We start from the raw sequence: 21,403 nt of genomic DNA, 5'->3' as shown, positions 1-21,403 counted from the left end.
ATTCAGCTTTCTCTCTCAAAAGCAACAAAATTTCGTTAAAATCGGCCCAATGGTTATGTCAGAAAAGCGTTTCTGCATTTTACATGCATTTGAATAGGCCGCATTGGAGTTGGGCCCGAGTTAAACCTTCCTCTTAATTATTTGAAATAAGTGTAGGCGCACGTAGAAAAGCATAAACAATCGTCGTTTCGGACGAGGTCCGGCCTTCATTGAGAGTGCGATTGCAAGCGAACAAAACGACGACGACTTGGATGCAATTATCGTGTTTCGTCGTTCACGTGCATTTTAGTTTGTTGTTTATGTCAGTATCGCTTTCTATTTTCGTCTCACGTACTTGTTCCGGATTCACTAGGAACATTGAGAAAAGTGCGATAAAGAAAAAAGAAGAGACCATGGAAACGAGGGACTAATGATGTTTGCCTGCCCCTGACTAAGTCCCTATCCCAAACATCTTGTACATTCGAGCAACAACTGTTACATCGTATCAGCGTGGCGCGATAAGGAAACAAAAACTCAGTAAGACAAACGAATTGTCACGCACTCTAGCAAAGTCATTTTATATACCTCGACTAGAAGTACATAAACAACAGACAGAAAGAATGTTTACTCCACGACGGAAATGGAGTTGAAATCCTGCGTTCAAGAGACTTCCCATAACTGAACAAAATTTAATATGCAATTAGAGGAAAAGAGCATCCACCATCTTTTGTGGCGTAAACTGACAGTGACAAGAACTTTATTTAGAGTGTCCTGAGGCACTCGCGTAAACTGATTATACAGGAAAATATAGCTTGGAATCGAATTGAAAGAAAAAAGATCATTTTTGATACTATGCTAACATTTAACATCTCCCAAATTATTAGGCAGCCCACCCGTGTGCTAAACTGACAGTGACAAGAACTTTATTTAGAGTGTCCTGAGGAACTCGCGTAAACTGATTATACAGGAAAATATAGCTTGGAATCGAATTGAAAGAAAAGAGATCATTTTTGATACTATGCTAACATTTAACATCTCCCAAATTATTAGGCAGCCCACCCGTGTGCAGAGGGCGTTCTTCAAATATACTTGACCTGGTGTTTGCTAGCGACCATTTTCCCTCTGATAAAGCCAACGTTCAGTTAATGGACGGCATATCGTACCACAAGGTAGTATTGTGTTCCATTACGCTGCGTAATCGCATAAAGCCCTCCGAATCAGTTTTAACTTTTCTCGATTTCGTGAAGGCTGATTATATTAGCATAGTCAAGCACCTATCGCACGGATTTAGTTCGTTTGAGCAGGTTGCTTATCATCCGGATGGTGATATTGAATCGCTGTGTCAGAAATTTAAAGAAGTTGCATGACATAGCATTTCTTACTACATACCAACCAAAATAAAGAAAACAAGTTCGATCCATGGATAAATCACGACATTATTCAGGAAAACGCCAAGTAAAGCGCCTCAGAAAACCTTCTAAACGAGAACCGAATCTTCTAACTAGAAATAATTTTGCGGAAGCTATCAATTTAATGAGGTCAAAAATAACCGCAGCTAGAAATCGCTACTTTTCTTTCACGTTACCTAATTTTCTAAATCATGCACCATATGAAAATCGGAAAGACAGTACAATGTCCTCCAAAGAAAGTTGAGACAAAGCTAACTTATTTAAGAATTAATTTTACTCAATTTTCTCCACAGTCCGTACATTTCCTAACTTTGCAGCGCAGCAGTCAGGGGATGTTGAAAACACGCCGGAGACAGAAGACGGCAAGCCTTACAGTTCGCAGGAATGACCTGCACTGTCGTATGCACAGATATCCTCTGCATTTCTTTGCATAAAGAAAGTTCTAGCGACGCATTATGTGGTGTGTTTATTTTATTCACGCACGCTACAACACTCATGAAACGCTTCCTCAGACAGTGCAAAATTCAGTGACTGAATATACACGACATTGTCTGCTCGCTTCAGCTTGATCTCGCCAGGCCTGTTCTTCTCTCCTGCGTGTCATGGCATCTGGTTCTTGCGCCTGTTGAATTCTCACCAGCGAAGACTCGAGTCTCCCCTAGCCGCGGTTTTCTCCATCTTGCACTTCTGTTTTCTTGCGCAAAGTTGAATCTGCGTCTATAGCTGCGTCGGCTATGAGCTCACTATGCACGTGGATGGCAGCAGTGGTACAGGCCAGCACAGAAGGCGGTGCACAAGGAGCCAAGGTTGGGCAGATTTCAAGGACCGCACCCGACGTGCACCTGTGCAGTCGTCGCATGACCGCACCAGGACATTAAGTAGATGCAAATAACAAACACAATTTCAAGTGCGTCACTACCTAAAGGTGTGTCTTTCGCATCGACCAGTGTTCTCGTGCACTTTCTTCTGTATTTAGCGTGCCTTCATAAACACAGAAGTTCCAGCCCCTCGGATCTCCGTATTCTTTTTACGTGTCGCCATCATCGCTACACGTTTTTCGTGCAAACGCCATGCAATTGTTAGTGTAGAGCGACCTTTCGTTCTTGCGCGCTGCGCTTTCGTGTCTCATTGCGAGAATAACTCTAGCTTCCTGAATGTCTGGACGAGAATATTCTTGCCTGTGACAGCCTCACTATCGCATAGTGACCGGAAGTTGCGTAAAAGTTGTTTGCGAGATTGCTTTAGTGTTTTCTAGGCATTATATTATGTTGAGCTGCTCATTAATGCGCAAAATCTAGACGGCACCTAAACATAAACCGAAATTTTTAACAAACTACGCTACAGAGTCAACTGTCCGTAGCTTTTTATCTTCTGTCTGACGCACTGCCACAGCAGTGCAAACGTAATAACGCATCGTCCATGCCAGCCGGGCGTTTACAACTTCGACAGCGCCGAGCGATCAAAAAAGCTAGAAACATCTGCGTTTCATAGCGTGGCAGAACCGACCACAGCCTCTGGCGTAGGCAGCGCCAAGGCACTCGATGATGAAGGCAGCGAGTGCCAACTGCAGTAGCAGCGCGTATAGGACAAACACGGACTCGAGGTCCTCGAATCCGAGCATGCGCCTGTCCATGTCGCTTTTGTGACCTTGTTGCAGCCAACACGCAGTGGGTCCTGGGGACACGTCGCGCATGAACAGCTGCACCATTCCGGTGTCCACCAACCAGCGGATCCTGCAACGCCAAGCGCACATTCCTATAGATCAAAGCCAAACAAGACAGGGGATCACATGGAGATGCTTGCAGTGTTGAAGGGCTCAGCAGCGGTCGAACAAGGAGTTTCGTTGCAGTCAACGTTTCCATAAGGGGCCTTGCTTTCTTCGATGAAATAGGATATAGGCTATTATCAATACGAAAACTGGCTGCCCGGATAATACGCAGCGCAAAAGTTAATACAACCTTTGGTTTCCTATGTAGTTTCTTCTCGTTGGCATGGGAAGCACCGATTGTTATTATTAGCCTCCGTAACAACCACGTGCATTACCTGGTGTGCTTTCGGTAAAGCAAGAGGGAAATGTCGGAAACTGGTAAGACAACGGCCGACCGTGTTGATTAATAAAAAAACATAGATGTGATACATTATAGATCATGAATCAACGCGTGTACAGATGGAGTATAGAGTAATGGAGTTCTTATAAAAGAGAATAGAGTGTGTTACTGTTGATGATTACGGTGATGATGACGACGGTAATAATAATAATAATAATAATAATAATAAATAACAGTAGTAACTTCGACGAGGGGACTCGTCAGGCTTCTGACGAAGATATGCCATGCCCGCGTGTGGTAGTAAAAACGGCCTGAGGCCAGTCATTGCGCGACAATTAAAAGCATACTGATACTGCTGTTTAAAAATTCCATCCGCACCTGTAGTTCATCTCGCGATGAATTATGGGGTCGAAGTCTTTGCGGGTCACCCATGATAGGACCAGCAATCCCAATGACTCTTCGCTGAAGTAGAAAAAGCCCCTTCCCATGTAGGCGGGACAATTGCGCCGAATCTGGTCCTCCATCGTGCCCTTCTCCTGTAGAAAACAGAAACACAAAATCGGCAAGCCGTGTTTTGCTTTGTTCTATTTCTGTATGTGTCGCTTTGGTGCAGTTCTATGTCGGAGGTTACCCTTGGGGGCATTGTGATCGTTTTGAAAGGCTCCTAAAGTTCTTGATTAAGTTGATAAATGCCATCACGTGATCGTTGCGACAACGAGTGCTCGTGGTCATCGAGTGAGATGTATTTACATTGGCCTGTGCATGCGTGACACCATGCTTGTCATAGAGGTATCTACCGGTGGGGGAGGGGAGGCATGCTCCTCTCTTCCACAGTTAGAAGTAAACGGGAAAAGTAGGCCATTTGCGCGCCCCCCTACACACGTACACACACACTTCTGAAAGTGGGCACTGTCGGCTGGACACTGACAAATCCAACAAAACATCTGCTGATGCCATGTCCTCACTCAGAATTGCGCCCACATAGGTACGATTTTTGTATTACGTATCCTCTGCTTGCGCAGCTAGGACTGTGTTTCGGGCGTCGCCTCCACGTGCTGTAGCAGATGATGCTCGGCCGGCCGCACTAAGCAGGTAAGGGTTACAGTGTGTTGCGGTGCGAGACGCCGGCAAGACGTGCCTTGCAAGCCTGCAATGCTGAGAAAGCTGTCGCTAGGCGGTCCAAAACAAGTTTAATTCACCATCCCTTGCATCACCCCGTGTTTGTCGGGGTCGTCTAACCTAACCATCTTTGAAAACAGAAAATCAGATTTGCTTTTTATAATTTGGCGGTATTTAACCAGTGTTGCTATTTTAGTGACTTTGTCGTTAGATTTAGGGATTTTTTGTTTGTTTACGGCAAAGTTTCTATTTAGCAATCAGCGATCTTTTTAGTGACTGAAATGGACAACTGGCGATATTTTAACGACTTATTAGTTAGGCAGGCTGCTTGGAAAATGGGCTTCTAGAACGCACTTTAATAATCAAAAGCTACATATAGTAAGCGGAAGGAAATGGATGTACGACGCATTTACGCTAACAAAGGAAGTCGATACCCGATATCCGGAATAGTCTGCACCAGCACTGCCCGTTCTTACCACTCCTCTTTGTTATATTCATGATCCTCATGACAAAGGAGGTAGAAGCAAGTTCGGTTATAATCTTTCGTACTCTACTAATCTTTTGTACCGGTATAATCTCCCGGTCTTAATGTACTCGGTTGACATTGTTTTGTTAGCTGATAATTCGAGAGTCACCCGCCCTCGGAAAATTCTATTTTGCCCGTGATGCACCCGTAAATGTGGTCTGATCCGCGCTCACTATGCGAGCCAGCACGTCTGCCTAGAAAACCGCAAGTGCTTGCTCTCTATGTGTCTGCTCTGGGACACGAGCAGTTACGTTTACGTAGTGGTAGCACATTATGTTTGTAATATATCCGACCTCTGGTACATGCGTGCACCCTGTCGTAATAAAGTGAAGGCAAGCTGCCCATTGCCGACAAAGGCTGTACCTTACGTGGCTCTAGTCTGGCTTACTAACATGTCTTTAAATATAACGCTATTCACCATGTGAGCGTCACATTCTAGGCCGTCACCGCTCAGTGAACTACGCTGTCGCGAGCAGCGGGAGATACTGAAATGAGTGCAACGTGCCAGCGCCGGTAGGGGCTCACCTCCTGAAGCATGACGGTCTTTTGTGCGAGAACGTCACGAAAGTTGCTGTCCGTGTATATCTCGGACGGATGGAGCTCGCCGCTGGTGCGTCGCACCTGATCGTACACGGCCGAGTACGAGGCTTCGTCCGTGTACTGCACATTCATGCCACAAGTTAGACTCAAGGAGCAAAATGATATGTATGGGAACGATTGGCCAAGAGAAACAAAGGAAAAAAGATAACCTAAAAAATTCTTGCGCGGAAAAACCTCGTTGGGGTGCTTTGTAAGGCTCCGTTGTGCTCTTTATTGCAGGAGCCATTAGGGAGCATAGGTGAATAACAGCCGTGCAACTTGAATTTGCTGAAATGCCGTATTCTAAGTCATCGTTGCGTTCAGTTTAGTGCGCCGGTCAGCTGAGCCGCTTCGCTCATTCCCTCCATCAAGCCCGTGGACTAGCAAGACGAGTAAGCGACCTGACACTCCGTCGCAGCAACATTGAGTGGCGGTTGCGATATTCAATCACGTTCTATAATGCTTCATTTCAGCTTCTGAGAAAGCCAAACGAACATGTTTTGCTAAAGTCGAAAGCACGAATTCTAAGCCAATGTGCAACATTGTCATCTTTTTCTTTTCATTGCACAAGACGTACTTATTGTAAAATTTTATCCTGCACTTCCAAACAAAGAACTTTCCACATTTTCAGAAATAAATTCATAGCAGTGTTGCCTTAATCTTTTTAAGCGCGGGTGCAAAAGTTTGCTACAACATCACTAAAATTGGCACTAGGACTTCTGAGTAAATTTTGGGTAACGTAGGCGTTTTGGAACATTCTAATATAAGCTAGCATGGCGTAAATCATTTCCCAAAACGTCTCAGATTTCTTTAGGGTCCATTTGAATGAGAAATAAAAGGTTAATTTAGAAGCAGTATGCATTGGGCTTTAACAACCGACAATGACAGATGAAATTCCGCGTTTATCTTCAGACTGTGAGGTTCCAAATACAGCGCGATTCAAAAGAACACAAGCAACCTGATTTTCCTAACACGGAAAAGCACTTGGTCCCCATTCTACTTGCAAGTTGTTTAGTCGTCGGTGCTATCGAAAGATTATAAAAGTTTTGCAAGAGGCACAAGACCGCATGTTAAAGGGACCCTCACCAGGACTGGCCATTTTGAGCTGACAAGCGCCGTGCATACAATGCGCGCTAGCGATCGTGTCTGCTAAGTTTTACATTGCTACACGTCGGAGAAAGGGTTGAAATTTCAAACCGATTGCCGTTTGCCCTTCTCCTCGCGGGCGCCACGCTATAAGCCGGAGGGATGACGTACACGTGCTAGTGCACCTACGTACATCGCACTGCTGTGACGTCGCTCGTAGAGATACGTGACTTCGAGAATTATTCAAGGCAACATCTGTTATTTGTGTAATATGTTGCTTCAGTAGACGAATTAAAGTTTAAGGAAATAATGAAACACACAAACCGAATGTCTGCGTGTTCTTGTTTTACTTCGCACCGCAGCAAGAGAGATGTACTTCTGTTTTCGCTGCTTGTTCTCACGACGTGCCGTCGCAGGCTTAGACAACGAAAGTGTGTCATTTTCTACCGTGTTCCAACGCGCGATCATTCTCTGTGAACCGCTTGTGTCTGCCTCCATATTCGCGTAGCGCTGACTTATACCGCTGGTCAGGTGTTATCGTAGACAGCGCGCAAAATCGTGTGCTGCGCGAAGCGAGACAAACGCAACAGCTCGCGCGCGACGCCGTCAGCGGAAGTGCACCGCGTCGCAAAAAAAAATGGAGCAGAAAAAAAAATGAAGGCGAGGCGGGCGAGGCATATGTCACGCGATCCTCGAACTCCGGTGTGGGAGAACACAAGGAAGAAATTTCGCTTGCGGAGGCCAGAGATGGGGCATGTGGAGAGAGGCGCTCTCTTGACAGTGGCCCTCGCATCCTGAAATCGTCGGTTCGCGGCACTGATATATTTATATCTCGGCTATTAATGAGCCGACTAGAAAAATTTTTGTGGAAGGACGCTCCCTAGAGGACACGTAGCAACTTCCAGCGTATAACAGAAATTTGCAAAGTGGCCTAGTGAGGGGCCCTTTAACATGTCATGATAGCTACTCGACCTTTATGCAGACCAAATACTACACTTCCATCCCTTGGTCTACTTGAAGGCCATCGCAGTACTGGAGACGTAGTCTGCTACGATCACTTTCGGCGATAGTGTTGTCGTCAGGGCCGCGCTGATTGGGTGGTTGAGCAAAACGGATGAGCTGATTGGCTGGTTTCCTGGTCACGAGAAGGCACTAGTATCGCCGAAGTGAGCGTCGCAGAATACGTCCCCTGATTTGTCAAAAACTCACGCCACAAGGAAGCAGTGCGTTCAGGCTCGCGGGAACGAGCCCAGCTGCACCTATGCATACGCCTTTCTACAGTCGACCGATCTGATTATTCACCTACTGCGTTCTAAAGATCACTATAAAATTTGAAAATGTTCACTGATCGAACGCATTTAGTGAAAGTGCAAAACACGGAACGTTTATTCTCGTTCCAGTTTGTCTCGCAAGAAAACAAAAAGCAATAACACAAAAGAAACATGCATTTTGTGAGCACGCTGTGAATGCACCCATTGTTTTATCATGGTTACAGGCATAGAGTTTCATACAATTACCGCAGGGAACTGTGGCGCTAGTGTCTATGGGAGCTGCGAACGGCATTTCCGCCAGCAGCATGGGAATGGTGGGTTGTACATGGATTTACCTAAACTTTGCCCTTCTGAATTTAAATAAACAAATGAATAAACGTTATTAAGAATGTCCGCCGGTAAGATATGAACACAGGACCTCTAGCACTTGGGCCCCATATTGAAACTATTACGCCATGCGTGCATGGACAAGCGGAGCTACTGCAATTAGCAGCGATTACGTGGGCTTGCAGAGTCTTATTACCTTCTGCATTAAAAAATATAAATTTCTTTAAATGTTAGGCCAATAAAGGCTCAAAGAACGCGTAATTAACGAAGCCACAAGATAGTCTGAAGCCCTGAGGGAGAAGGTTAGACAAATCTATGCACTACGTATCATTCCCATGGTGGCAGAGCGATCGCAGCACCAGGGTTCCTTTTAGTAATTGTAAGAAACTCTATGGTTACAGAGGCTACGCTTCATACAGCAGATTTCGGTCATTCAGAATAGTTATTCAATAATAAAGTTCTAAAATACCTTTTGCGAAGCAACTTTCCCTACCTTGAAGTCGCTAAAATTTCAACCAATTCTTCTGTGACGTCGCTAAAGAAATGTCGCCGGTCGCTAAATTAAATACTTTGGTGCTAAAAAGACAAGAAAGTCGCTAAATATAGCGACAAAATCGCTAAAATGGCAACACCACGTCTTATTACTCTGATCATATCAAAAGAGTTCTCTTTCAACGCAACTTTCATCTAACATTTCTGCCCAAGATCTCATCATCTGCAGTTCATTCTTTCAATGTACGGAGTCGGTGCAACGCAAAAAAAAAGTGCGTGGTGTAATTCCGAGCAGTGAGCTACGCGATCACGGATGCCGGACTCCTTACGCAAGTTTTTGTCCATTTTCTCTGAGAGGCTGCAACAGGCAACAGAGGCAAGAACGTTCGGAAACTGAAGCATGTTAGTACTTATGTGCCTATGTGCAGCATACACACAATAGACCGCCCGTACATGTCTTTGACGATGTACTAGGGAAGTGCCGTATGTAACACATGTGGCAGACGCGCCTTCCTCGTTCATTTTCTCGGTGATCGTCTCTTCCGCACTGTGTAAAATATTCTCAAGCTCACCAGAAATAGTTCGGTGAAGCCAGCGCTGCCGAACAGCAGGATGCGTGTGTTGGGATTTCGCAGCACGTCGGCAGTCGTGCGTATGCGTGGTGCCTCGACTTTGACGAGCAGGTCGGCGCGCATGCTGGCCGTGAAGAAGTTCATGGCAAAAAAGCTGCCCACCAGCCAGAGGCAGTGTAGGCCGCGGAACACTGCGCCCCCACTCACTTGCTCCGTTGGTGAGTCTGCGCACAGAAGTAGTGGACGTCGTCAGCCATCGACGAGGCACTTACGGAGGTTTCGTAACTTCCGCGCGCCACGAAATTGAGAACATTCACCGTAAGCGCACTATTTGCATCCCATATTGGTTTATTCGTGTGCACTTTTGTATTACGTGTACAGCACTTGTCAAAAGTGTGCGGGCTATTCAGTGCATTCATCATATATGTCTTTCGCCTGTGTGGTGTGGCTCCCATCGGGCTCCTGATACTGCACACCTGTGGGTGGTGAATGGATGGATGGATGGATGCGAAACTTTAATAAGGTCCTGAGGTACGCGACTCAGCGCGCTGCGGGCCGCTCCCACGTTGGGACAGCCAGGCCTTGCCCGACCGCCGCATCGTGGGCCCTCTGGACAGCCCATAGTTGCACCCCAGCATCAGGGCTCTTGATAGCGGAGAGCCACTTTTCTTCATTGATTTCTTCTGTGCCTCGTAACGAGGGGCAACGCCAGAGCATATGATCTAGGCTAGCGATGTCATTGCAATGCCTGCAAGAACTAGTGGCATAGGTGTCGGGATAAATTTTGTGGAATAAAGCCGGGCTGGGATAAGAGCCTGTTTGCAGTAATCTGAGGGTCAATGCCTGCGCTCTATTTAACTTCTTGTGTGGAAGGGGAAACTCTCTCCTGCCGAGATAAAAGTGCTGCGCAATTTCGTTATATGTGGTCGGTTGATCTCTATTCTCCACCGCTGCGGGCCGGCGTTGGAGTTCTCCATGGTCGCGGAAAGTGAGACCTCGCGCCTTGGAGTGGGCCAGCTCGTTGAGGTTTCTGGGGCCTCCCGTGATGGATCCCATGTGAGCGGGGAACCACGTGAGAGTGTGGGTGGTGATGATTTTGCCGTAGAGGATGCGACAGGCTTCCTTACACACGGCGCCAACGCTGAAGGCGCGGATGGCTGCCCTGGAGTCGCTGAAGATGTTGGCATGTCCGTCATCCAGGAGGGCCAAGGCAATGGCCACTTGCTCCGCCGCACGCGACGACGTGCTTCGTATCGAAGCCGCGTTAACGGTTGAACCCCTGTGGTTGATTGACACCACCGTGAAATTGTCGCTGTTTCCATACTGGGCCGCGTCAACGAAGCAGCTGCCGCCAGGGAGTTCTGTTGCGCGGCGTAGGAGCGCCACCGCTCTGGCCTTTCTTCTTTCTACGTTGCGCTGGGGATGCATATTGCGCGGGGCGGGCGATATGATGATATTATCTTTCTGCTCTTTCGGTAGGCCTTGGTAGGCGTCTTCGACAGTGGCCGGGGGGACGCCCATCTCAGTTAGGAGTCGTCTGCCCGCCCTGGTGCCGGAGAGCCTGAGAATCTGTGCTCTTTCTTGTGCTTCTGCAATCTCTTCCAGGGTATTATGAATACCCAACTGCAGGAGTCGGTCGGTGCGTGTGTAGTTTGGTAGTCCGAGCGCGCTCTTGATGCCCCTCCTTATCATGGCATTTAGTTTGTCTCGCTCGGCCCTCTTCCAGACGTGCATGGCCGCTACGTACGTAAAATGGCACAACAAGAAAGCGTGGACTAGCCTTAACAGATTCTCTTCGCTCAGGCCTCTCCTTCTGTTAGCTACCCGCCTGATTAGACCGATGACGCTATCCGTCTTCTTTGCTAATTTGTGAATGGTGATGCTATTTGTGCCTGTCCCTTCGAGTGTCATTCCCAAGATTCGAATGGACGCGACTTTGGGAATGGGATCTCCGCAACTGGTGTAGAGATTAATGTCAACTTCATGTGTCAATCATGTGTAGGGAAGGTGGCCGAGCACGCCATCCATAACAGAATTGCCGAGTATATCGAGACCAACGACCTTTTCCCTCACAACATGATAGGTTTCAGGCCAGGCCTCTCCACTCAGGACGCCATGAAGCTTATCAAGATCCAAATCCTGGAACGCTGCACTCGGGACACGAGAGCCATCCTTGGTTTGGACCTGGAGAAGGCCTTTGATAACATCCGTCACGAGTTCGTCCTCGACGCCATCTCCAAGCTCGACCTGGGCTCGTCCTTCCATGCCTTCGTCAGGTCTTTCTTGAGCAACCGATGCGCCATCCTCAAGGCTGGAGATTTGGAATCGGAGACAATGGAGCTGAGTAGAAGAGGCACCCCCCAGGGATCAGTCATCTCACCACTCCTCTTCAACATCGCAATGGTTGACCTCTCAAGGTATCTAGGCAAGGTCCAGGGCATCGGTCACACGATCTACGCGGATGACATCACTGTCTGGTGCGCGGGTGGCAGTGACGGACAAGTCGAAGCCGCTCTCCAGGAAGCTGTCGACACTACAGAGCGCTTTTTAACCAACACGGGACTCCGGTGCTCCCCAAAGAAATCGGAGCTCCTTCTCTACAGCCCAAGTAGAAAGGGCCGCAAGCCACAGAACTGGAAACCGTCCCCTGAAGTGGGTGGTGAATACGAGATTCTATTTTCCTAGGTGTTGGAGCTTGTGGCATATCAGGAACTCACTTAAAATGCCTGTAGTCAGCTTGATGGCCTCAGGCAACATAACCCGCATATTTTTGACAAAAAGTGTACACGTTTGACTTGTCACCGCTACAAAGATAAGAAATTTGAGTCAGGCAAGTTATACATGCCGTCATCCGCTGAAAGGGACGTACGTTTCTGCATGGTGGCGGCGAAGTAGATGAAGAAGATATCTCCGTACGTCCGCAGGAAGCCTTTATTATGCTCGATACGTGGCAGCCTGACCAGCTTGACGCTTATGTAGGTCAGCAACAAGAGGGCCACACCCACCAGCACCCACAGCTACAGAGCAAGGAAAGATTCAGGGGTCACGCCAAGTTTATGGTGCTGCTTGTGCAGACTTGCGTGGCAGAAGTATGTTTGTATAGTCATGCACTAGAGTGCCTCGCATGCATGCCAGTTCATTAACCTACCAAGCGAGGCCCCCCGGTGATGTTCTTCGCATGCGTCAGAATGCTTACTGCACCTCCCAAAACACAGCCATCGCTGTGCACGGAGATGGTGTACTTCAGTGCATACCTCAATGTCGAAAGGGGAGACCCTGCTGAAGACAGCGCTGAAGAAGGGCTGTTTGAGGCCAGCCAGGAAGCGCAAGTTGTCCACAAGGAACACAGAGCCGAACAAGAATTCCTCATCAATGACTGTGGTGATGAGAAATGGACCCACGGCGAGTTCGCTTTCCTGCGCCAACAGCAACACGTATGTACGGCGCAAATATGGTGCACACCGGACACAGCTATAGTTCAACAAGTGCCTCCTAGCTCACGTTTCTCTGCAGGTCCCCAAGCATGCCTGTCCAGGTTCCGTTGGGAACCCTGTAGCCCCACATATTGTCCTTTGGGGCCTTGTACTTGTACCTGCACGCGATTATGCCTCCTGTTGCACCAGTACTGATGGTCAGCAAAGAAATCGCTTTTCATTACAATGACTGAATATTTTACAAAACGGCGTACCTATATATACTTAGTCTGTGTCAGAAATAACTGTGTCCTGAAATGAGCGAAAGTGCACTTACCTCGGCAAAATAATGAAGGGCATTAAAATGATTTACACAGGTTTGGGCAGCAATTCATATACATTTGACGTCACATTGAGCAGAGAAACTTTGTTCCGTATACCCAAGGCATAACAGCTCCCTCGCTGAACGTGTCGAGGTAAAGCACAATAAAACAATATTGAGTTTGTCGAAAAAGCCATGCCATGAGTCCGTGGTTACCCAAGATAACCTGTCTTCGATCCCTGCCAAACAAGGGGTCATCATTCTGCATCGTTAACGTGTTTCCGCTTACCGCAGTCCCATGGAAGCCGTTATGTTGTCGACGATGGAGCCAGACAATCCCCACAGCTCGTCCTCATCGTAGTTGTCTGTCAGGTGGACCGAGTACGGGCGCCACTGAAACATTCACAAGTGCGCATTGCTTTCATCGTTGCGTCCACTCGCGTTCCTTACAATGCACAAATTCGCGAGGTCTTCGCGGTCTCATCACGTCGCTGCTTTCATGATAACGAGAACATGTGAGTTCACCAGGTGCTGAGCTAGCATTTCCTCATTACTCAATATTAGTACAGTAATAATAACTAAAAGTACAGTAATCAACATGCCATTCGAACCGTGCCATCCCGCTGCGACTTCGGCACCGTTACAGGTCGCCGCATGTGCGCGCGTGAGTGTGTTGGTCACGTGTGTGAGTGTGTTGGTCATTCACGCAGATGTGTTCTCGGAAATTTATGACTCAACAATACGCTCGCTGAACATAAAGATAGTGTGCTAGATGTGCACAATTTGGTGGATTTATAAGCCTAATTAACGCCGTGGCTATGGAACAGACATAATGCTAGACATAAGTAGACTTAAAAGTGTAGGAGGGATTGTCGCCATTCTAGCATCTTTAAGGTCAGGTAAGCGAACAAACGCTGTAGTGCTTAGGGTGTTCGGTAGTTCGGGGCGAATGTCCGGAAGAAGAGGAAGGTCGAGGCACAGCGTACCGGTGGAAAAGTCGATGACGGCAGAATGCGTCATCAGAAAGTCGAGCTTGAAGATTAGGTCATGAGGGCAACTGGTCACCACGGTGTACAGAACTGGAACTCTGCGGCCAGCAATTCCTATGCGAGCAGTGCACATACCCCTGACGGCAACAGTGGCGCCGTTGGCGACGCGTATGGCTCGAGTGATGGCAGGCGTACGAACTTTTTTGAGGCGACGACATAGATTAGTGCTCATTATGGACACTTGGGCTCCAGTATCAATTAATGGCGTCAACGGAACACCATCTACGTCTACTTCAATTAGGTTCGTGTTGGTGAGGAGCGTCAACGAAGGAGTTGGACAGGACGAACGTGATGCCGCAATATTTACGCATAGTAGTGAGGTTTATTGATGTCAACGAATATAACAGTGACCTCACTCAACAATAATCAATGTGTAAAAGAAGTTTGAAAATCATACATTAGGATATCTTCACTGTCCTTTGAGAACGCAGCTCTTAGGCGCCCGTTCCGGCGGCAAACGTCGGCGTCCCTCGTAACCGAGCGAACGAGCACAACGAATGATGGAAGAAAGAACGAGGAGCTCAGCAAAGCATTAAAGAAGGCGACAGCGAAGAGAGCGCGAGGAGGAAAGCGGAGGGGGAGGGTATGGCGAAAGCGTTAGAAGAAAAGCGAAGTACCGCACAAGACGGGGTTCGCGACGACGATGGCTACAAAGTGGCGTCAGAGTAGCGCGCGTCGTCTGTATGGAAACAAAGCGCTCCATGAGCTGAAGTCTATCTGCGGCGGCTGCTGTGATAAGCGCCCACGCGTCACCCACGCGCTGCCTCTCGTGATCTCCTGATTAGCGAGGCAGTCGCGCCACACTTCGCTCATTTTGCAACGTGCCGCACGAGACAGATAGTTCACGCCAATCAACACAACGCGAAATGAAAACACGCATAGAGCTGCGTTTAAATTTCGCATTAGGCAGTATCGTAATCGTCGATGATTTTTTACCATTCTTAAGCATACACACTATGGTTCAAAGCATCCAACTAAAGCGAACCATAAAGCAAATCGTCGTGCACAAGAGGCGTACTCAAGCTAACAAATTTCGCGTGGCAACCGGTCATGACACCGAAACACATGCATAACTGCACCGACATATTATGTGTATTTGTAGGTATTATTAGGACAGCAATGTAGTGGAAGTCTTTCTGCATATTTATTAAGTTGTACCTCTATTATGATCGCAAAATCATACAAATCTCGGATGGCTGGTCTGCTCCTCAAGCGAAGCGCAAGTGTTTTTAGTAGAGATGCGATATTATTTCAGATTTTGCGAGGCCTAAGGTCATGTCGTATTCTTTTCGTCAAAACACATAATAATAAAAAACACAACAGACTAGTACATGACTGATAATGCCTTATATGTACTCCGTGTTTCGCAATTATTCAGGCTAAATCGACGTCCTCTTTCTGAATTTTAGTCATTTGTCTGAGTCACGATTTTTATTGGCGACGTGAGGAAGCTGAAAACACGGTAGTGTTATTTGAAGACAACAACAAAAGAAAAACAGCAAGAGATGTTTGTGAAGCTTGTAACGCTAGCATACTAATCATATTAAGGTGAACATGCATGTGAACCATTATTTACGGGAATCAAGAACTCACCGGTTGAGACGTAAAACGCAGCGTCCTGTTAACATACTCGTCCTTGTACAAGTGCCAGCTATTAGGCTGTTCAAAGAAAACACGGAAAGATATAGTGCACCGTCAACATCTGTCTTCATTGCGTATAAGACGGCTATCCTCACCATTCTGCTGCTCTGAAGCTGCGGCCAGTCGCTTCCCTCCTTTCAGAGGTTATGAATGACGACGCTTCACTCAGTATCAGCGAGCCTTCGCAGAAGTTCATGAGCTTGCAGGTATTTTATTTGGAGTTCTTTCGACATAAAATGGGGCATAGCGTGATTTGCTGGACAGATTTTGACGTCCTAATTATTCTAAGCGTCCACTGTAGTCCCGTTTCTGGGGAGAGTCAAGCAATCGATGTGCACCTTGAAGATTTCTATCGCGACAACCGCTCCCAGGGACCGCTCAGAGTCGTTACGAGCGCGTCTATTGAACGCGCTGCTAAGTTATTTTATATACATTTTTTTTTCGTTGCCGGTGCAACCACATCAATTCGACCGATTTGCTCGCTACATGACTTGCATGAATCCGCGAGATGCTAGATTTCTAGCTTTCGTGCTTGCGTGTTTCTTTGTTCTTCCCAATTCCGTCATTTACTGTCTGAAGCCTGGTCACTTAATGTTTCCAGAAATTCAGCATCAAACGCTGCTCCTAGGCTGTAATGAGGCCAGCGTACGGTGATAGGGCATAACAAGGAATGCCTGAAGTGTGCATGAATGTGGTTGGAACGGTCAGTGAGAGCGTCAGTGTAGCACATGGTCAACAAACAGGAGCAATGCATGAAGTAACTGCTTTTATATTACCTTGTGCTTACTCGTCAAGCTTTATACCAATTTATATTTGGTACTTGGACTAGGCTCCCCATCTCCTTTTTCATCTCGCGAGACATGGTGTTTGCTGCTCCTAACGATTTACTAGAAAAGGGCGAATACGACCGCACCGAGTCCCGCAGCGCTGTAACCTTGGGCAACGGGCGCAGAGACCCGCCTACAGAACAACATACGAAGCTTCACAAGTCGCCAGTTTAGTGGCCATGGTGTTTCTGTGCCGTCTGTGCATTGTACGTGTGTTTCTTTATCAGACTGCTGAACAGAAAGTGACGGGTTCAGTTTCCGATTGCGGTGATCACATTTCAATAGGTGCATGTGGTATGCAAAAGCGCTCGTTTGCCGATCTTTTGAAACATGTTAAAAAAGCACATGTAGTTAAAATTAATTCACAGCCAACCTCTGCGGTGTTTTACATAGCACCGGTGTCCATTTCTGGGAGTAGTCTCTATGAATCAACCGAACCGTTAGTGGGCTCGCGCAGGCGCAGGGGTTAAGACGTTCTTTCTGTGGTGTGCCAAAATATTATGGGCCTACATTTAATGCTATGTAGCAGCTTAAGGAACGGGAGGTTGCTTAAAGAAGAGGGACATGTCCCTCGGGGCTTTAATGCAATTGGAAGTAGGGCACTTTTTGAGGGCTATTTTTGTTCAACCGTTATCCCACCAATTGGAGTCGCTGGGTAGTCCATGGTGCAGTGAGTAGCGCATTTGGCGGATGTGCTGAAGGAACAGGAGTCAAAACCAACCGTCGGACCAACTTTAGCCACTGGTTATGTGACACTGGGTATGTGCCGCTCTTCGATGAACCTTTTTCACGCCAACTTGTGTCGTTGTTCTTGTTGTTGTTGTCGCCTCAAAATATAGTTCACACCCACGAAGGTGATTGGCCACACTAGAGTTAATGAAAAGGGCAACCAACAAAAGACAAAGAGCAATAAAACGCAAACAAAAAACGAACCCTTAGACAACAGAAGCATAACAACATTATCGTGAGGGCTTATTCATAAAGATGGAAATAGAAAGAGTAATTTACGCCATGGTTGGCACCCTAGCAACGTAAACTTCTGGACACTTGAGTGAGCCTATAATAGACCCGTGGCTTGTGCCTAATTGACAGGCATGAAAGAACAAGTTGCTCGGTGTCCTGAGTGCTAAACCCAGATTACAAGTCAGAAATATGAGAAACATTGTGCGGAGTGGAAAAAAGCGGCGGCAAAAAAAAAGAAAAAAAAGGAAGAAATGGTGAATACTCTTTCGTTTGTTAAAAGATAGCAGAGGCTCAAAGGGTATGTGCCGCTTTTCAGTGAACCTCTTTCGAGCCAATTTGGTTTGCTGGGTGTGTGCCACTCATCGATGAATCTCTTTGTCGCCAACTTGGTTCACAGGATTCGTATATCTAGGCATAAGCAATAAAGATATACTTTGATATTTGTCCAGTACTGGGCGGAATTGAACCCGTGTCATGTTTGTTCAGAAAATCTTGTCTGAATACATATTCACACACGCGCCGCGCAGTGCGACTTCGTGGCGGCGCCGCCAGATGGGGCAGCCTGTCGAGTGGGAAGAGAGGAGCCCGGCTGCATACACTCGGCATGCATGACTCGATTCGATGTTTGCTACACAGTGTGTCGCTACGTTGCTTCAATGTTTATTTGCATTAACGTCGACCTTCGGTGAGAGATGCGGAAGACACGCAGCCATGTCAGAATTTTTTTAGATGCAATTGCGAATATAATTTACCTGGGCGCACTGCAGCAAGCCAGTGCTGTCTACATGGCTTCCCTGCTTTCCAGAGGGAATGAGTCCTCCTGGAAATTAAGAGTTTGTGCCCTACAAGGCAGAATTACGATGATCATTTGAGGCTGGACAGTCCCAGTAGAGCAGACGGAGGTTAGGCGTGGCTTGGCGCCGAGAATGTTTACAGCTAAGCTGTATATGTTTAGGCGAAACGCTCGCGGTCCGACCACAGAAACCCTCCAGTGGAATGTGTGGCATGCCATTGGCTACGCCTAGTGACGTCATTTCTCTCTCGCAGCAGAGCAAGCGCGCAGCAGTCTCTCTCCGAATTCGCAATAGTACGGCCACGCATCGTTCGTTGTCCCGAGGGGCAGTTGGCCTACGAGCAGCAGCGCCGAGAGCAGGCAGCGGGAGAGATCGCGTCGGCTTCGCGCCAGCGGCCTCGGCAGAAGATCGGGCCCTCGATGCGGAGTGCAAGCGGCAATTTGGGGCCGATCCGGCGGCTCATGCGGCCGAGCTACTTCGCGAAGCGGAGCTAGAGCGGAAATGTTACGCCGCCGACGTCATGGCCTAGCGAAATCGCCACTGGTGACGTCGGACCGAGGATCTGGCGGTTCGGGCCCACGTGGGAGAGCAGCGACAACGTCGACGTCAACATAAACACCGGGGCCGCACATTTCAGCTTCGCTGGTTCTCCATCTGTACGGGGTGGATGTGCGGTGCTTTTACAGCGAAGTTGTATATGGCTAGCCGATTCGTCCGTTCGTCTGTCACCTGTACGTCGAAAACTCCTCCGGCGCAGCCCCATACGCATGCGCGAAAAAGAAAAAAACAAAACTAGAAGCGGCGATTGTCTGCGCCAGTAGTGAGCTCGTTGCTCTCCGTCGCAGGCGAACGCGCGCGCAGCACTTTCTCTCCAGCTCCGAAACGGTTAGGCCGTGCGTCATACGTACTCCTGAGCAGCAGGCAGCTTTCGATCAGCAACGCAGCCAGGAGAAGCGGGAACGAGCTCATCTACGCCGTGCCAACGCTACAGCCTGGACACAAGAACAGGCTCATGCAGCCGAGCGCAAGCAGAAACTGCGTACCGAGGATCCGGCAACCTACCAAGCTGTCGTTTAATGAACCGTCGGGATTAACCCAGTGATAAAAACTGATGCCGCACGTTTCAGCTTCACTGGTTGACGATCTGTATGGAGCGCTTGGGCGGTGATATTTTTATGCCACATTTTCCCTTTTTTATCTAACATGTAAGGTAGAAGAAATGAAAGAGATGTGCATGTGGGGCATGCATACTGTCTTTCCATGTTGCGTATCTACCTTCGGTTTCTCCAGCAGTTCTAGTAGGCACCTATGCGCCGTCTCCCTTCTTCGCCCTGTCGCTCGTTTTAACGCGCCTTCTTTAATGATGGATTGGAAATGCGTCGATCTGTATAATCGAGTCCCATGATAATTCTGTTGGCTAGAAATTTGAAAATGGCCAATCTGGTACCCAAGGTGAGCCAGAATGTTCCGGTACAGAGATGACTTGATGAGTCGGGGATGTCAATTGCGCTTGATGATGAGCTTGGGTTTGCTCGTACAGCGTCGCACGCAACTTGAAATGTTTGTACAGAGGTGTGGTGGTTGTCTACATTTCCTGTGTTTAGTCGCACAGGCATTGCTTCAGTGATTGTTTGTACGCCTTCAGTTCTTGAAGTTAAAACGTATACGTTGATCCTTTCACTCAGCAGAGATAAGGACAAACGAGCACTTCTTTGAATCGTCTTTCGCTTTGTGCATGAAAGCACGCGCGGCATAGTACATTGATGCGGACATCACAACAGATAATGGTTCCGCTTCCTTTTTTCAGCGCGCGTGACCTGTAAAGAGGAAGACAAGGACGTTGCAAGCCTCGAGCTCCCGCACGAGCCTCGTCCTTCCACAAGAAGTCGTGCCGCGCCTCTTCCGAGGACGTTGTTCACTTTGCCCAAGCTCTTTTCGCTCGTCCTCGCTGCTTTGCCGGTGACCTGCGAGCCGAACGTCCGCCATGAATAAGGTCAAGACCGGTGTGGTCAAGGTGGTGCAGGTGGGCTACAAGTTGGACGAGACGGCGCACGCCCTTCCGGCCCTCCGCATGGCGCTGGGATACGCATTTTCCTGCTTCTTCATGATCATGGCCGTTGCCTCGAAATTGGCGGTAAGGGATAGTAATTAACGCAGAAAGTTGAGATAGTTCGCATTGACGCAGTTACTGTGACAGTTACTAGCGCGAACGAGACGGCAGAAAGGGTGGGACAGGACAGAGCGCAGGGAATAGCCGAGCAACGTTTCTGGAAGGCATTATCAGTCGAAGCCTCCTTCCCGTGAACGCTGTTCTTTTGTACGCTTGCTATATATATATAAAAGAAACTATGTTCATTGCACGCAGAACAGTGAAGCCACTGCATAGGAACGTCGTATTACTGAATCCTGGCATCCCTGTTAGAGATCATGGCACTGAAGACGACTGGCGGGCGCGGGTCACCGTTCATTTTTCGCTGCAGAGCTTTCGATTAGTTAGCAAATAACAGAAGACTAATTTTGCGTTTCAGAATCAACTGCGCTAATACAAGTTCGGACTTGATAATTTTATTGAAATAATTTCTGTGCACACAACGCTTGCGCACTGTAGACTCGGAGACCCATGCTGGTCACAGACACAATATTTATACGTACACTGTACGTGTAATCTACTACACGTGCGTGCGTGCTTATGTGCGTGCTGTTGACTAACTTTCTGTGTTTGTTGTATTGTCATAATTAAATAAGTAGGCGTGAATTCGGCGCCGAGCTTTACAATAACAATGTTGCCAAACGGGAGTATTGCTCGGCGTCGGGATAACCTTGAATATGAAGACCTCGGAAGTGTGACGGTGCTTCGCGCAACATCACAAAGAAAGACGTACACCATCTAAGTAAAACTTGGTTAAAAGACGGGACGTTTCGGCTTTCATACGGAAGCCTTGTTCACAAGACGGGCTTCCGTCGAACTCTCGATTACTTCGCGCAG

At 47.8% G+C, this 21,403-nt stretch overlaps 2 protein-coding genes and 1 long non-coding RNA gene across 5 annotated transcripts in view; 2 read left to right on the top strand and 1 right to left on the bottom strand.

The window, feature by feature from the left end:
- LOC135903917 (uncharacterized) overlaps window positions 1-1,829 on the top strand; it is a 49,239-nt gene extending 47,410 nt beyond the window's left edge. The window contains exon 3 of the long non-coding RNA XR_010564957.1: window positions 1,706-1,829. This is a non-coding gene — a long non-coding RNA (uncharacterized lncRNA). The remainder of the gene's footprint in view (window positions 1-1,705) is intronic.
- A 1,027-nt stretch (window positions 1,830-2,856) lies between these two features.
- On the bottom strand, window positions 2,857-13,545 carry LOC135903912 (glutamate receptor U1-like). Its single transcript, XM_065434378.1, has 8 exons — window positions 13,433-13,545; window positions 12,910-13,000; window positions 12,663-12,824; window positions 12,278-12,425; window positions 9,409-9,632; window positions 5,607-5,741; window positions 3,815-3,972; window positions 2,857-3,121 (listed from the first exon to the last, which is right to left on the bottom strand). Exons 1-8 carry the CDS (start codon window positions 13,543-13,545, stop codon window positions 2,857-2,859), a joined length of 1,296 nt encoding a protein of 431 aa, XP_065290450.1.
- A 6,691-nt stretch (window positions 13,546-20,236) lies between these two features.
- Window positions 20,237-21,403, top strand: part of LOC135903862 (uncharacterized) — a 36,560-nt gene continuing 35,393 nt past the window's right edge. For all 3 annotated transcript variants that reach the window (XM_065434269.2, XM_065434270.2, XM_065434268.2), the window contains exon 1: window positions 20,237-20,551. In XM_065434269.2, the coding sequence (XP_065290341.1) occupies window positions 20,402-20,551 (150 nt within the window). In that variant the 5' untranslated portion in view covers window positions 20,237-20,401. The remainder of the gene's footprint in view (window positions 20,552-21,403) is intronic.

This window comes from Dermacentor albipictus, chromosome 3 (assembly GCF_038994185.2).
Source record: "Dermacentor albipictus isolate Rhodes 1998 colony chromosome 3, USDA_Dalb.pri_finalv2, whole genome shotgun sequence".
Taxonomy (NCBI): Eukaryota; Metazoa; Arthropoda; class Arachnida; order Ixodida; family Ixodidae; genus Dermacentor; species Dermacentor albipictus.
This window is presented reverse-complemented; position numbering and strand designations above follow the sequence as displayed.